Source organism: Ciconia boyciana, chromosome 1 (genome assembly GCF_034638445.1).
Source record: "Ciconia boyciana chromosome 1, ASM3463844v1, whole genome shotgun sequence".
In the NCBI taxonomy this organism is placed as follows: Eukaryota; Metazoa; Chordata; class Aves; order Ciconiiformes; family Ciconiidae; genus Ciconia; species Ciconia boyciana.
The window spans coordinates 72641540-72659720 of NC_132934.1; the positions used below are offsets into that span (position 1 = coordinate 72641540).

General features: G+C 38.4%; 1 protein-coding gene across 1 annotated transcript in view; it reads left to right on the forward strand.

The window, feature by feature from the left end:
- PIK3C2G (phosphatidylinositol-4-phosphate 3-kinase catalytic subunit type 2 gamma) overlaps positions 1–18181 on the forward strand; it is a 252077-nt gene that overhangs the window by 187043 nt on the left and 46853 nt on the right. The window contains exons 28-29 of the mRNA XM_072849919.1: positions 5693–5849; positions 10494–10603. Coding sequence (XP_072706020.1) covers positions 5693–5849; positions 10494–10603 — 267 coding nt within the window. The remainder of the gene's footprint in view (positions 1–5692; positions 5850–10493; positions 10604–18181) is intronic.

The following is an 18181-nucleotide window of genomic DNA, read 5'->3' on the forward strand; positions in this document are numbered from 1 at the left end:
TTAGCAAGATTTCTTCACTAAAAGAAATAGAAAACAGAAAAGTTTTCTAAACAAATCTGAACATAGATTTGCAATAGGAGCCAGTGAAAATGCAAGTGGAAGCAACTATCATTGAAGTCAATGGGAAAACTTCTGTCAAGTCCAGCAAGTGAAGTATTTCTATTTTAGACAAAGCTCAGAACTGCTGCTCTATTATGAGGTCACTTAAAATATATTTACATCATTTAGATTCTATGCTTGCTGAAGAGACCGTCATGTCCCCTCACAACAGGTTTGTGATGGGACTGACATCTTTCAATATTTTCATTAGTAACCAGTATGATGGGATAGAGGATATGTTTGTTCATTTTTTAGTAGAGGCCTATTATAAGAGTTTTTGACTGTGATGAAAATTGGAATTAGCAGTGATAGATAGTTTTTCAGAAGGGGATCTGAGAGTTATACTACAGACAAGTTAAATATGAGTTGATGATAGAATATTGAATTGGAAAGCATGAAATGCGAAGTAATCCTTTTGCTTCACGTGACACTGGTAAAACTTCAGCTGGAATATTTTCAACATTTTACTTTTAGAAAGATGTGGATAAGGAGTCCAGAGAAAAACAATAAAAATTATCAGACATCTGGAAAACAAGACTTAAGAGAGAAGGTTGACACAATTGTCTATAGAAGATTGAGGAAAGACATAACAGTTTGCAAATACATTTGAGGCTTCTGTAAAGAAGACGGGATCTTCATGTTCCCTTAAGAAAGAACAAGAATTAATAGGATGAAAGCACAGCAAGGTTAGATTAGGCATTAAGGAAAAAACTCTGTGAGGGGAGATACTGGAACAGAAATTTGATAGGGAGATTGGAGAAGAGCTCTGTCACTAAAAATCTTGGAGAATAGGCTAAATGAGCATCTCAGAAGCATGTTTATGGTTGATCTTGTCCTGGTAAGCAGAAAGATGGAGTATCTCTTGTAGTCCCCTTTCCAGGCATATTTTTTTATGACTCTCTATGTGCTTTCTTGAGACAAATTGTATTGTGCAGTTTTTCACTGTTTTATTCTTTAATATATGAAAGGAATACACATGCTCATGTTTTTTTTCTGTGTCTACAAATATATATGATTACTATGATTAGCTATTTTCACTTGGCTTAGAGAAATAAGCACTCATGTTCATTTATTTTGTGTGAGTGTGTTCTTCAATAAGCTTTTGGCTTTTGCTGCAGAACAGAGGATGTCAGCATTCAAACACTCCCTAAAAGCTTTTCCTATTTTACTGGATACATCTGAATTCCACGTAGTCATGCTGAATACTATCAGTCACTCTTGACTCATCCAAAATGGTTTTAAAGCAGTCAGGGAATATATGGGGGCATATGCTGCTGAGCAGCTGATTTTTAAATTGCAAACAGTTCTGTATGGTTTCTCACGCACTGTCTCCTACGTCCATATGACAAGTTGGACTACAACTGTTTTGATATTGTATTACTGTGTGTGACTTGAACTTTTCCATAACTACACTGTTAGGAAGTTTAGATTGGATCAGAGTAAAGGTCATTTGTTGTTGATTATCTCATATGCTTTTTCTACTTAATATAAAAGGAAGTCAATATATCATTCTTAAATGTTCTGTACAGTGAGATTCATAGTAGGAAAAACTAAAACCATTGTTGAACTTACAGGCTTTGTTAATCAGTTTACATCTAGTGTTTCATAACAAATCCTGATGATCTTACTGGTCTTCTTGGAAGGCAGCATATTTCTAGCCTACATTGAAGTCCCAGTAAATGTTCCCATCACCCCAGACAAAGTTTGTTTTTGCATGATGATCTCTTCAGTTGCTTGAGGTTTCCTTTCTTTCCTCCCTCTCATGACATATCATCCAAACATTCTTAATCTCCAGAGGAACTGCAAAACACGTTCCCATGAAAATCTTAAATCTCTAAAAGGAGTACACAACAACAAAAAAGAATAAAACCACCATAAAACTAGCCTTGCTTCTCACTGAATGACTTGAGTCAACTCTTTTTGTTGCAGCCATAGTAAAGTATAAGTCTTTAAGGTCCAGGGCTGCAATCAGACTCTGTCATAAACGGGGGTATTGCCTTTTTGACTGATTTCAATTATAAAACCAAAGGGCTCATTAATCTCATCTAGGGCTTTAGTGGGGAAAAAAAAAAGAAAGGAAAAATAAAAGAGTGAGCGAGCTGTGATAAGGTAGCTTTAATGATTTTGGGAGGCTTATTGTCTATCTCAAGCCACACCAGTTCTCTCAATGAGGCTTTTTTTTCTAGAAATTATGGTACCCAACACTAGCATTATACAGTAGAGGTCATTCAAGAATGCTTCAATTCTGTATTTCTTTAGCACACCAAAAAATAAAAGACTTTTGGTCTTCTACAGAGATATGCTAAAAGGCTTTTGCTTAAAAACGCTTCCTCATACCAGTTTTGTTAAACTGATGCTAGTCATTTCATTAATTTGATGGAAGCAGCAAGTTGTAATAGATACAGATTTTAGGCCAAGGGGCTCTTGTTCCATTGCTGTAACACAGTCATTGGTCTTTGAACATGCTATGGATGTAAAGTATTATAGGGCTTAGCTGTGATCTTGAGGGTATGTTTTGGGGTAAGAAGTATTTCATGTTTATATCTTTTAGATAACTTCATGTAAGCAAGCTAGGTAATTAGATTTATGTCCAAATGAGTGATGTCTTTCATATTTATTATTACCAGGCCTTTGGATGTGTTGCATATCTTCTGAATAAACACCATCACCTAATATGATCTTAGCTATGTGCCAGAAAGAAGGCTGTCAGTTAGAGATGTACTGGTTTAAATATAGAAATACAGGCTATGCATGAGGGTGAGGTTCATTTGAACGTGTGTGTGTGTGATAAAATAGAATGCTCATGCACACCAGGGCAGGCATAGCTTTTTTTCATATGTAGGCTAAAACAGCCTCTATTGTTTGCTGATGTAAATTTTCCCATGCATGATGGACGGTGACTTGACTTGGCTGTTTGTAATTTTGCTGGAGTAATTTTTAGACTATCCCCTTCTATGTTTTTATATTCCAAAGGAGTTTGTGAAAGCAGCAAGGAACATTTTGCATCTATACACAGACATTCAGCCCTGTCAATTGGTTTTTCAGAATCCTTAATATACTCTTCAGTGAGTAAGCATCTCCTCCCACTGAAACTTTGCTTTTTAATATTATCTTGAGAAATGACTGTGCTGTTCCTCCTAGTGGGTTTTGTCTCATATACTAAGTTGGGTTTATGTGTTTTCTTTAATTTCAATTGCAATGTGTTCCCTTTATGAGCAGCTGGCTGGCTTAGATACATGCAGGAATGGAGCTTCAGCATCTGACTGATTGCAGGGGTTACCTTGCAGGAGAGGCTCTGATATCACAAGACCTTGAGCAAAACCAGGGAAAGCAAATTTTTACATCGTATTTTGCAGGTTAACAAGGGAGGACAGGCCTACCACCTTAGAAGACAATCTTAAATGATACTGAGAAATTTAAGAACCTTGTAAAACTGCTTAAAATCATCTTACAAGTAAAATTAATCTATAAATAATATAAATACTAAAAGTTATATGTTCAAATGGATCGTTTAGCAGCAACAGTAAGAGAATTGACTAGTGTTACAGTCATTGCATTATGTGGAAGTTGGCCCACAGCCCAACCCAACAATGTTAAACACCATATTTCTTCCAGTGAAGTAACTTCTGATTGCAGTATCTGTTTTCAGCTCAAGTAGCTTAATGTAGGAGACTTGGACGAGCTCAGAAAGGGCTATGTTTTCATAGTGTAATTGTGTCTCTTGATGCAGTTGGACATCAGAAATCAAATATGAATTATGAACATAATACATCATATGGGACCTTTACAGCAGTAGTTTTGACTTGGAATATTTTAGCCCCAAAACATAAAAGCAGAAAAGAAACAGCTTTGGTTTTTAAACATTCTCAAGATGCTAAAATGCTTTTAAATCAGGATTTAGATTGGACTTCTGTCCACAGATAAGTGAAAATGTTAGTGTTGCTAATTTTCTGGCTCTATCTCTCTTTCTTATTGGCTTCAACAAATTGACTTCTGTGACCGTAATTAGATCAATTTATTTAATACTTAATGTCTATTTTAAGTACCACTGCTAAAAAAAATAAGCTAAAAGATGAATGAAGGAATGAAGGTTCTGGGAAAATCTTGCTCTCTGAAATCAGTAATAGACACAGGTTTGTAATTCTCTAAGAGCTACAGCACAAAACTACACAATAACTATGTAACAGTCATGCTGCAACATAACTGTCACACAGTGCACTCACATCTGTATAATACAGAAAAATGTGGAAGGAAAGAATAAGAATGACTATTGTGGACCTTCATCATTCCTAGTACTACCTAGCTGAAATTGAATAATATATTAAAAAAAACCTTAATGGCCGGGGCTGCTTTGAGGTGAATGACACCCATAGGAGGTCTGCTTTGGAAGTTATCCTCAATGTAAAACAGGAAGAATTTCCAGACATAAGAAAGGGAAGGCTACCTGAAACATTTCTTGTGGCTAGGACTTCCAGCTGCAGCCTAGAATCTCATGGCAATTTGACTTTCTTTCTATGATAATAGAAAGCAGGCATTTTTATAGAAAAATGAGGAAAGTTCCTAGGAAAGTTTCTCTGTCTCATTTATGAATTAATCAGCAAGCAGAGTGGGTTCAGACTTAGCCCACGTTTGAGGTTTTAGCAAGAAACAGAGATCCTCGAATTTGTTTCTGCATTCAGGCTTCCCAAGAATATTGAGTTTACTCAAGTTCATTTTGAATTAAGGGTTAACACACTCTGTATATTTCCTTGGAATACATCCCTCTAATCTGTTTACATGCCTCTGTATACACAGTTGCGATGAGTAAATCACTGCAGTGTTTTTTTCTGTGCAAGGATGCAGTATATCAGGCCTTTCTGAAACTATCAGATGATAGGATTGTTAGCAGAAGCCTGGCTAATCTCTTTTCTTCTGCCATAGCATGCCGTAGCCACAAACTATGCTAGTGATAATAAAAAAAGGCAAGACATGGGTGTCAAGTTCTGCACTTCATTTACTCTAGGGTATATAGGGTAAGTATACAGAAAACAAGACAATGTATTTAGGTTCATTCTGTTGTAACTTGGGTCAGAAACATCCCTTTAGAATGGTGTATATTTAACAATAGCATTATATGTTGTATTTTTTGTTGTTGTTGGATTGTGGAGTTGTTGTTTTTTTCTTAAATTCACCTCCTGCCTAGTGCAGAGTTGATATTTATATCCCATCCTCTTTGAGAACAACTCTTAAATATTTCAATACCAAGAGAGAACTTGTTTCCAGATTCGCTTTCAGGCTGGAGTCAAGAAATTAAAGCAATGAGAGTTTAAAAAGAAAAGTAAAGAAGAGCCAGAATAAAACATGTAAGTGCCAAACTTGTTCAGTTGTTGGCTTTCTCACTAGGAAGCTCTTGCTGCGAGACCTGTCTCTGCCATAATTTGTCAGTGACACCAGGCAGAGCAATAGAGCTGTCCACATTGAGGAAGGGAGAGATGAAATAATGAGGAAGGTAATACTGAAAAAACAAATGTGAATAATGAGTTACAAATGTTAACTGTCTTGCATGATTTGCTGTTTTTGGTGAAATTTCTCATGTCATTGTTCTCTTTTCAAGGGACCGAGCTCCCTTCATCTTCACATCAGAGATGGAGTATTTCATCACAGAAGGTGGAAAAAACCCACAGCGTTTTCAAGAGTTTGTGGAGCTTTGTTGTCGAGCTTATAATATAGTCAGGAAACACAGCCAGTTACTCTTGAAACTACTGGAGATGGTAAGAAGCTTGAGGATGAAACCAAAACCCAATTTCCTCTGGTGTCCTCTTCCCTTCTACCACTTCTCTGCTGCCTCCAGTAGCATTGTGATTTGAAGGGGTATCAGCTGCACTGCAGGAAGTGTTAGTGCTGGCACTTCCTGTGCAAAACCCCTATCCAGTTAGAGTACTAATTTCTGAGAAAAGAAGAGCTAAGCTGCTTGATTTTTTCCTTTTTTTAATGCATTCTTTTTTACAAAATAGCAGAAAACTGCAAAAGAAGCTGAGTACAAGTTTCACATTCAGGAATTTCACTCAGCCCTTTTTCTAGGTCTTCTAACAGTCATTTACTAATCCCGTTCATGGTTACAGCAAGACAAATAAACTAAATATTTCACAGAGTGGGTGATGTGACAGTACCTAGCAGCACTGCAGCTAACAGTGATGCCATTAGAATGGTTTTTTGCACATTTCCACACTCCCTTCTTAGGATGGCAAACGCAGAAAAGAAAGAGCACCCATATTAACACAGGTTTAAAAATCCTTTTGTATAGGATTTTAAGACCTCTTGGAGTTTTTATCCCTTAAGTATTCCTACTGATTCACATGCTGTGGCAGATTCCATAACTGCTTTATGCCTCTATTTACTTGTGTATGAAAGGTTAATGATTTTCCCCCTTCACAGGTAGAATGAGAATATTAAATAAACTAATATTTGCTAAGTTGCTTGGCTAAGATATTAATCTAAAACTTATCTCCAGGGCCCCATGCAAAACCTAGGTGACTGGTCTGTGCATGAAAAAATCTACACAACCTTATGAACAGAATCACTGCTGAAGTTGGGGTACAGCCAAGAAGTTGCTCTGTAAACACTGCTCTATCGTCTCCAGCTTCTGCAATGGAGAGGGAAGAAATGGCAAGAATTTGCTCATCTTGTTTCTGTCTTGTCCATGGATTCTCATGCAGTGGTACAGTGAGTGATTTCCCAATATGGAGCAGGAAGGATTGCCCCGGATCTCTTAACCCTGCTTCTAAGTAGTCACAAAGGTGCAGCAAAACTGCATTCCTCTCATAAAGCATAATTTTGCACTGAAAGCAGTGGAGAGTGCAGTTGTAGGAGGTACTGTCTAAGTTAAAGAGCCTCTGGAAAACTTGGGAGCACCCATGCTCCCTCATCCACAGCAGTAATCTGTGCATTTCTGAACAGGTTGCCTAAAACCGCATGCTGCAAATATAACTACATCTTCTGCCCACCTCCTTGTCCCCAGTGCAGTCCCTTTTTCTGCAATCTGCAGAGATAATGATGTTAGATTACTCTGGGATAACAGAGAGTGTTAGGAAAATGTTCCCAGCAGGAGCTCTGAAATAACTAGCTATCTCTGCCTGGATATAGCTCAGGTTGTCTATATTCAGGACATGCTGCATCTTCTTTTGTTTCTGCTGATCTTTAAGGAGAGGTAATAGTGCTGAGCTAAAAGTCAGCATACAGATACATTTTAACAATTGTCAATGGGCTTCAGTTCAGTCAATTGTGTTGCATTTCATAATTGAAAAATAACTGGCAGCATACTCACACCCCATCGATGAGCACTTCATATCAAAAGGAAATTAAACAAGACAAGTTTGCGAGCACCTTGTTTTTGCCAGTGATGTTTGGAAGGGTGAGTCTGTTTCTGCACTTGAAATGGGGTGTTAGTCGGAAACTTTAAGTATCAAAATGTTTTAGTTTTATGGGTCATTTCTAGAACAGTAAATAGACTGTGAAGAAGTTCTACTTTGAATTTATTTCCATGAAAAATATCCGATGTTATCACGAAGGGGCAAGATAAACTAACCACTGCCTATTTGTATCAGTGACAGTCTAAGTCACTCACTATCTGGAAATCTGCATCATTAATCTTTCCTTCCCCTCCCACATTCTCTTTTCTGAGATGCTATTATAAAACATGGTTAAAAAATCTAAACAATAAGGCTATTTAAAGAAGTACAATACTTCACAGGAGTAGTAAACTGTGCTCTGGATGGTCAGTAACTGTTAGTAATTTCTAGCAAACGGTGATTATGAACAACAATTTTGTTTTTTCAGCCCAGTTTGGGACTTTATGCTTTTTCTTGGTGGTGAGCAGCATGTTTCCAGAGCATACTGACATTTGCTACTGGGAGTAAGAAATAATCCATGAAGTTTCCATCACTTTCAAAAGCAGAAACATCTGTGGGGCACCCAAGAGTCTGCTGGCAGAGTTCAGCTGCGTAAATGCCTGTAGTTCATGAGCTTTGCTCTCATTAAAGAATCGATGTGAACTGTTATAAAGAGGGTGATCGCAGGATGCAAACACCTTTCAATTAGTTTAAAAAAATGCAAAATCCATTGGTGTTATAATGATTTTTCAGGTAGAAAATTATTAAAAGGGGCTTAGATGTGACACTAGACAGCAAGTAATTGATCCACTTGCCTCTGTTGTGACAAGAAACGGGTCGACCTAATAGTATAAAACAGAAGACAGTACCTAGACAGAGCAGATCTAAGACTTAAGAATCCCATATTCCCATACGAGTCATTTCACCCTTCTACAACTCAGAAACACCATTTGGGAAAAGAGGATCAGGAAACACCCCCGTTTTGGAGGTCTAATGCATGGAAAGTACATGACAGGACTATTCATTTTTCATGGGATTTCATCCCATTTTCGTCCCATTTTCATGGGATGGCGGGCTGAGCCTCACACACCAGCTCCAAATCCAGGCCCAAGGAGAGCATAGGCAGCTCCACTCAGTGAGTCAGAAGGCCTGGGATAACCCAGTGTGGTAGGTCAAGACATATGGGTGGCCTCATTTGGCAAACAAGGGGAGCAATGCAGGCACTTAAACTTAGGCATCTAGTCACATTTGAGTTGCCCTAGGCAACCTGTAGTTGTTTTCTGAACAGTTGTTCCATGTCTTGTCTAATTAGCATCTAGTATCACTAGCCACAGTTTTCAGAAGCCTTCTCCATCAGGGGACTGGGACCACAAAAGATGTGCTATGTGGAGCAAAAGGCATGAAGCACTAGAATAAGCCTCTAAGACCCCCTTGCAGCCTGGAAAGCACTGTGTAGGTACTGCCCAGCTAAAGACATTCTTTTGCTTCAGCAAATGGTTTTCCACCTTCTGCAATGCAGAGAACCTAAGAAAAAATCCTGGTTTTCAGTTGCACTACCGATCATTTGGATAATGTTCATATCTGGCATTGTTCCCTTTTCTAATGCAGGGCAAGAAGCTTAATTTGCCTATGCAGCAACTTTTTTTTTTTTTTTAAAGGGGACAGGAGTTATAATCTTTTAGAAATGGGTTGAAGGCATACAGATAAATAACATTGTGTGTCCTTAAGTGCTGAATGTGGTATTGTCCCTGCTCTCAACTCACTTAAATTCACCTCATTGAGCTTTCTCGTTTTCTCTGCTCCTTGCCAGCCAGAACTCTGTGAGACAGCAATCTAACTGTCCAGTGGTAGTATAGATTGGGTCAGACACGAAGCAAGATTTTCCTCATAATGCCAAAAAGAAAATATAAAAAAATATTGAAACTTGACTTAAAAATATTGAGAAGGTTTGAAGGAATAAGGAAGATACCCCTTCATCTCTTTTCCCTTACTCTGTTCATCTCTCAACCAAACCTTAAAATAAAAGCGGTGCTTCCTTTCTTCGTTGCTGTTATCGCAAAACTCGGTGGGTCTTTCTGTCTGAGCTAGACATAAATATCAATGAAGAATGCACAGCAGTGACTGCAAATTCAGATACATTTCCTTCTGAGCAATGTGAAGGAGTGATTTTTTTTTTCTCCATTACACACAAAGCATCGCTCTCAACTTACTGTGATTGTTGAGAAAAATCAGTAGGTTTTGAAGTGAGTCAAAATTATTTTTGTTGTTGACATTTTAAAATGCCTGGAGAGAACTGTATGGGCAATTGGACACACTCAGTTGTCTACCCTACTCGTTGAGTTACTTTGCAAGGGGAATATTTGCATTATTTTTCTTTTGAACCTAACTTGGCCAACTAACTAGAACAGATCTGTCCCACATCCATGAAGAATGATACACTTCTACAGAGGGCAGTTCTCTCCACCTGAGTCAGGGCTCCTGCTATGAATCAACATCCAAAGGAACCTTTGTCCTCCATTGACTGTAAAGGGAGTGAATCTATGATCCCTTTGCAGGAGGAGTCCAGAGCAGTGATGGTGGAATCAGTAGTTACAAATGAGAAGGTGATGTTGCGCTAAATTGGATTAGGACTAGGATAACACTGTGAGCATAACAGAAATCTGGTTAATGATTGTTCAGGGGGCTGAATTTGGTCACTTTCGCTTTGTCACCATTAGAAGGCTATGAAGGAAGCTTAGCAATGCACACATTGAGATTATATCTAAAGAGAAAATAAATAACTAAAATGGATCAATGATTTTGATCCATGCCTCTTTCCAGCACCTCAGTGTGAAGCTTTACAATGCAATATATTCACTTTAGCGTCCAAGGCATTGCTCTAGCATCAGACCCACTTTTCAGATCAGCAAAGCTTTGTGTTTTACAAGAAGTCCTTTCAGTGTAAAACCTTTCTTTTCCCACTTAGCCCCATTTCATTTAAATTTCTTTTTAACAGTTAGTGGACTAATGATATTTCTTTACTTTAAGATGCTGCATGCAGGATTGCCTGAGCTAAACAGCATTCAGGATCTGAAGTATGTGTATGATAACCTCCGTCCTCAGGACTCAGACCTCCAGGCTACAAGCTACTTTACAAGGTAAAACTAGACTATAATCCAGAAACCTTATCTCCTTCAGGCATGAAGTAAAGCTGTCAAATTAAAAAAAACAAACTGTTTTTCTGTTTTGTTAAGATGTTGTAATCAGTGAAATTACACGAAAGGATAATTGGTCTTCACATGTTTACTTTAAAAAAGTCCATTCCTTATGTGTGTTATAGCCAATCTCCTCAAACTTCTGGCAGAAACAGTTGTGCATTTGTGGTACACTTGTAACAAGACACTTATTCAGCGCTTAGAGATTTCTTCAGCTTTCGTGGTGAAACCGTCCTGGCTTATTTCTAGTCAGCTTTCCTTTCTGCTTTTAAATGCAGCAGCTACGTGCAACAGGATTTGGACTGCATAAAAAGGTTCAACTTGTTAATGGACTGAGTGAGGACCTGGAATTCCTGCATTTTATTCCCTTTTCTGTTCTTCTTTTGACCTTCTGTGTTGCTTCAGGCAAGTTACTTCGCCTCTGTTAGCCATAGTTTCTCCATCTGCAAAATGGTACTAATTCTTCCTTTTAAGTACTTAACAGGTCTATCACAGAAAAGCATTGTGTGTGAATATATGTATGTTTAAAGTTTGATTTGTGTTAGGATAATGAAACCTTTTACTTGTTTGTGATAATAACTGAGGCTTATCAATGAGGAACTGCAGATGACCTGTATAAAATCAGTTTGAAGCCCTCAGTCTTGATCTTTCAGGTCAGGCCTCTGCATTACATATAATTCCAGCTGTTTATGTGATGGTGCTCTAGATGGATCCAGTGGAGACTGACTGGATTTGGAAACTCACTTTCCCGTTCTAGGCACAGTATGAGAAAATCTGTCCCTCTCAGACCCTGTCCTGTGCAGCACCATTGTTTCCCAAGGACAGTCTATGAATTCACGCACCCTGGACGCCACATGCACATGCAAAGCAAGCCAGACTCTTCTGACCTCTTCCTCTGGCCCAAGTGCAGGGCACATATCCAGGTCACAGCACTGGACTCTGACTGAAGGGCTCCTTTCAAACTCAGAGCCCTAAAGGATGCTCCCATAAGGCAGTACAGTTCTCTGCACTGTGCAAACTGCCTTGAGGCAAGAGCGAACCCCCTACCCTTCAGTACAGCCAGAGGGCACGTTGCAATGAATAAATGAGATGAACGCTTGAAGTGGGGCAGCTGAGCCAGTCGCGTTACTATTACAGAGGCCCATATGAAGATTTTGGGCAATTTGAATTGTGTTTATATGTTTCCTTTTTGTGTATTAGAATCAGAACTGAGGCTGCAGGTTTGGAGAACGCTGGAACAGAGACCTAGAGAGTTTAAGGAAGACCTTTATTTGAAGAGAAAGAGGGGACCTCTCAAACAAAACTATTGTTCCAATACTTTACACACAGCAGAGCACTGACTTCCTTCTCCTCTAATGCTTGTTTTTTCATATGCTTTCCTTCTTGCCCCTTAACAAAATTATTTTATTTTAAAATTTAATTACAGCTTCACATTTACCGTCTACTCCTACCTTATCCTTTCCTTTAAAATTTCACATATTCCCAAATTACAGACTTATATTTCCACTTCAAATAGGAAACATGCAGTTTCTAATTAAAACGTACAAGTCTTGATTCTGTCAAATCGTTTGGGTGGTTGTGTCTGTCTCTCATGGGTAAACAACCCCCATTCATTTAATTAGTGAAAAAAGGCTAGGATATACATAACAAATAGCGAAATATGAGTCTTCAAAGTGAAAATCACATTGGTGTCATGCAAAGCTCAGAGCTAGTGCCCAGCGCTCCTCTGGAGATGGAAAGGATCAGTATGCTTTTCAGTTGGGTAGGACTAAGGTTATGGTTAGGGTTAATATCACTGCAGTCTTGCTTAGCTGGAAGATGAAGGATGAGGGCTGGGTTCAGGACAGAGCTGTAGCTCCACACTCTTTCTTGGAGTTGGGCAAAATGGTTGGTGTTTTGAGGGTTAAGGTGAAGGAAGTAAGGGACTTCAGAGTGGGAATTCAACTGCAGTCTCTCTCAGCCAAAGCATGTGGAATAACAGTTGGTATTAGGAAGGAGATGTGGCTCAACACTGTTTTGGAAGTGGGAAGAGTTAGTGTGCTTTGTTGCCTGGTAGAGGTTCATATTAGGATTAGGATGTCCTGTTCAGCCCAGAGAAACTATAGGTAGGTCTCAGAGGCCAGCACACCCTTCTTCCCATAAGATTTCTTGTTAGGGTTGATCTTAAAGTAATGAAGGCCTTCACAGTGGAAATGCCACTCGAGTCCTGCTTATCAACAAAACTGGCTAAATGTTTTTAGTGAACTCCAGATCTATTGTTTGAATTTCCTTTGAAACGCTGAAGTGTAGATTTATTATTGTCCATAGAGATCATTACATCACGTAGAAAAGTCGGATATCACTAGGGTGCATATTTTGTTCTTTAATACTCTTAGGTTATGTTTGTATTATATATGCTTATTTGCAAGAAGAAAGTCTCTTGTCATCAGCTCATGAATTTCCATGGATCTTATTTCTCTTGGTGATTTTTTTTTCTTTATTCTAATTTCTCTTCATGTTTGAACATAATTTGTGTTAATTCAACACATGTATTAACTAATATTTCTACATGTCTAAACATGGGCAGAACGTCAGGTTTCATGTCTAGTAGTATTTTAACTTCTGAAAAGTGTATCCAGGCACTTTTCCAAATAAAGACTTTGGGATGGCCTGTTACCTGGACCCACGCAGAACTTAGCCCTCTGTATAAGCATTTTCTGCCCTGCCCCCAAGAATGTTAATATATTGAGGCTTTTGTGAGCTTTGCATTACCTACGTCATCTTTATTCCCGTCCTTCAGAAAAATTCTTCCCTACCTTCTTGTTACACAAAAAGTCCAAGTGAGAAAAAATTCAGTCACCCACTTCTCATGGTCACTCTGTAGCTTATTCCTGTATCTATTTTTCAGGCTGTCCTTAGAAAGCCAAGGAAATTGAAAGTTCTGGTTATTAGCATAACTTCCAGTACCTCTCAAATCCTTCATAACTCGTACCTCCTTTTTCTCCATAATTACTTCCAAAAACATTTTATTGTTTTTAAAAAGTTATTTTCTAGATAAGGAGTGTGGTCATTGGAATGTTAAAATCTGCCAACAGAAAGTTATTTCTTGTTCTCAGTACAAGGTAGTTATTGTAATCTTTCAGATTTGATCATATAATGTGTATCTACTGAAAACCCCAGTCTTCTGCTAGTGGAAATAGGAGAACAGTATTTCTCTGTATTTCTGTAGAAATAGGGTGCTTCTAGCAATTGTCTGAGTTTGGTGTGAGCAATAATACTGACATTGCCTCTACTGTTTAAAAACAACATGAAATGATGAACAATGTCACAAATATTCCTGGCAAAACAATGTTAATTTGTTCTTTGCCATCACCTTTTTAGCCAACAGAATAATGCTACCGGAGTTTGGACTGTAATGTACTGACCCCTTTTTAGCCAACAGAATAATACTACCGGAGTCTGGAATGTAATGTACTGAACCCTTTCAGGATTGTAAAGCATTCTGTGTATTACCAAATTCCTTTCCTCTCATTCTTGATTTAAGACATGTTCCACAATCTGTGGTCTCATTTGTGTACTGTATTCTTCTCACATTGGGTCAGTTCACTGCTATGAGCTGATGAGCGGCAGTGTTAAGCCTCACAGCTTACAGCCTTCTGGAAGGTCGCACCCTCAGATCGTGGATAAACAGTGCACCAATTGAGAGTTAAACAAGAGTTTCTGTGTTTGCTTGGCAGTTCTGTGCACCTACTGCCAAATGAAACATTGTTGTCTCTCCAGCATCTGCCCTGAACTCAGTTTGATCCTTGAAACTCAATTTGATCCTTTCCCCTCTCTCCTTTCCTCTTCCCCTGACAACACAGTTTTACCAGAAACTGGAAACCTATCTTGCTCCTGGATATAAATTTCCTCTTTGGTTTTCTGCAGATGTCTTCAGATGTCAGAATAGTGTCGCATGCTGCCTGACGTTTTTACTGTGCCTGTAAAGGGATGTATATTTAAAATTATTTTTAAGGTATTAAAGTTAGCCAATGCAATGAAAGGAGTTGATTTCAATTGATTGCAGTATGCAATCTAACCCACTCATAGAAGCCCATGAATAAGAGATGCACGGTGGATCTGACAATTACCAGCGAAGCACCATTGCATATCTTCAGCAACGTGATTGAGGGGGTTGCTGCTTGGGTCAGCTGCCATCTTTACTTGTTTATTAACAGAATCATTTGTCAGATACCTGTCATTGCCCAGGTCAAGCATATCCACTCCTCACCACAAATACCAGCAGTTGCAAAACTGGACAATTCACAGTAACTCCTTTCAAAACACAATGCTAATCTCAAACTGATTAGCCGATCCCTGTTTCTCAGGTGGCTGCAGATATTCCAGCAAGAAATCTCCCAAACAACTGAAATACCAGTGAAAGCTGGTGACTTCTGAAAGGGCATAGGCAAAACTATGGTACTAAACTTCTCTCAGCGGCATTCAAGCAGTTTGTAAAGATCATGGTATATGTGCCTCAAAGGAACAGAGGCAGACTTCCTCCTCGAATTTATGTTGTTTGAGGCATTCGTACTGTTGTACAAACCCCACATGCCACCAGCTCAGGGGAGAGGAATGTCCTCTGTTCTGGGAGAGGCGCATAGGAGGACTAGTAGGGAAACTAGACTGGAAGATACGCTTCAGGAGAGTACGTGATGTGCTCAGCCCATAGGATCAGAGTTAGTCCTGAAGTAAACCTGGATTTTAAAGCCTAGCAAAATAAGGGGTAAAAAGAATATGATTATTGCCCGTATACTATCACAGTGGGAAATAAGGTATTAAACTGAAGGGTTATCATTGCTGTATACAAAGAGCATATCAACTGTCCATGAATAAATGTTGTTGAAAATTAGAAACAGGTCTGTCCCTGAAAGCAGTAATATTCTGGAAAAGTCTGTTAAGAGCTGTTGGGGGCATACTACCCAACTTGTTTTAAAATGGAGCCTGGTAAATTCATGGATGGAAAAGTTGGATATAAATGAAACACCATGTTCATTAACATCTGAGAATCCCATGAAAATAAATTTTGCTCATTATACTCTAAATTATTTCAGACCTAGATGGAAATGAGAAGCAGGATGCCATCAAGAATGATAAAGAAAATTATTCTGAAGTTTGGGGTGAATATTTGTTATTATATATACCAAGACTAAGGTCTGGATAGCTAGTCAGTAATAATGAGTGTATGTGCTCTTAAAAGGCTCTGGAGAAAGGCTGATGTGTCCAAAAAGGTCTAAGCACCACACCTCAGAATACCGTTCCCATAAGAAATGTCTACTTCCTAAAAATCAAGGCACCAATTATCACTAGTCACTCTTGAAAACGTTAGACAATCTTTTCAGCCATCTCCGTTTACACAAGCAGCCAACCAGTCTGTGTATGTTTTACCTGATTTGACAGTTCTGTAGACAGACTGTGAGCCAAATCTGAAATTCAAAGTCAGTTCAGCAGGTGGAAAGCGGAAAGTCATTACTTTTCAATAATCCCGGATATTTAACTCACTTTTCTGAGAAGTAGGTCAGACACCAATCTGCGTGGTAAACAGATATTGTCATGTGGAAAAAAGTAATTTTTCTGCCTAAAAACTGTGTGTTAGCAATATTGGCATTCACAATTAATATTACTCTGGTTAATGACAGTTTCCTGTTTTCTTCTGATTAACCTGTGCTTTTGATGCCCTTCATATAGGTCGCTTCAGTTTTCCCATCTATAGACCATTAGGCAGTAATTCTCTAAGCAGCTTGGGCTACCAGAGCTCTGAAATAACTAAGAAACTTTTTGTCATCTTTGTGAAGGCAGAGCCAGCTTTAGGCACAGGCAAAGATGGTAATGGCCTAGGGAGCAAGAGGATCTCAGCAACAAATACCCATGACCTTACCAACTTCTTTGCCTATGGCTAAACTTAATGTGGCTGTAGAGAAAAGAAGGTGTATGGGCATCTCAAAGAGTTCAAGGAGAAAGTTCCACCACTAATCCTTAGGATGAACTTTAAAAATGCTAGCAGAAAGGGGAATTGGAGTACCACAATGTGGTGAACTGGGTCAGTGAACTAGTCCACGCCAAAAATGTACTGCAAAATTAAAAAAAGATAAGACACATGGACTGGTTGTACCTCACTGCTCCATACATAGTTAGGAACCAGCTTTTGGGAGGCTGTGGGAAAGAGGGTTTCCTTAAGCCAGTTTGCCGTTGAAAGAAAGTACAGAGAACCATAACCAGAGTTGTTCTACTTGTTGTGAAGACATGCTCTGAGATGTCATCAGAAGAGCAAAGAGACATTTTCAATTCTTTGTGGATAAAATGACATGAGGATTGCTTAATGTTTTCTATTCTAACAGGGAGGACTGCATACAAAGAAAACAGAATATCGAGAGAGGGAGAAAACAACATATACATCTGTATTTATTTTATTTTAAATGTAATCATTTAAAATAACTCACAGGGAAAATCTGCAACAACGACAACAAAAGCCCCTGTTTAGGTTTAAAGTATGTGATTAGCAATCTGGGTGTTAAAAGTATTTTAGAAACTTAATGGACCCATGGAAAGAATAGTGCTATTCTGCTATCAGCTGTTCTGTATAGTGATGATGTCTGAATTAATACTAGTTTATAAGCCGAGGCCTGCTTTATGCAAATTAAAATGCACTGTATTTAGCTGCAAAGTTAACATGCCTTTTATAGTAATGCAAATTCCCTAACTGCTTTGCTATAATATGGGCCAGTTACAGATTCTATAATCTAAATCATGTCTCTGATTTAAGAAGTGTTTAAACTACGCATTAAATTAAGTACATAGGAGTTAAAAAGGAAAAGATCACCATAGATGCAACCTAATTAATCAGCGCTGAATTGATTTTGTACTAATATTTTGAAATGAGATTTGTTTTCTTGTTTTCCATTTGAGCGTTGTGTCTTTTATTAAATAGTCTGTATGTATCTGGTTTTGGAGAATGTAATCAATAATTAAAATAATTAACTGAATCAATTTAGAGATACCTTTCCTTGTATTACATTAAGAAAAACATATACATCTTCTTTACTCAGTTTAGTATGCCTAATTGGTGTATGATAAATTCACATAGTATTTTGAATGAAATCTCAGCTTTGGGGGGGGCAAGCTGGGGAGCTATCTGCAGGTAGAATGTTCTTTTTGGTATGGTTGCATCTGTGAAGCTACAGACTTTAGTGAGAACATCTGAGATCATGAAAATTAGGCTCATGCAATGAATGGAGTTGATTTCAATTGATTGCTGTATGCAATCCAACCCTCTCACAGAAACCCATGAATAAGAATTTAATTTAAAATGACAGGTGAAGCATTTGCTCAGCTTTGAACAGGGGATGATGAAGGTGGTTAAGGGTATTGTTAACCCTTGTAAGCTAGTTAGATATAGTCCAGAACTGGAAGGAAAAAAAAAAAGAAAAAAAAAAAAACCCTGACAATTTAGCAGAGGTTTGCTGCCATATGGCCTGAAACTAATGGGTTGTTATTCTATAACAT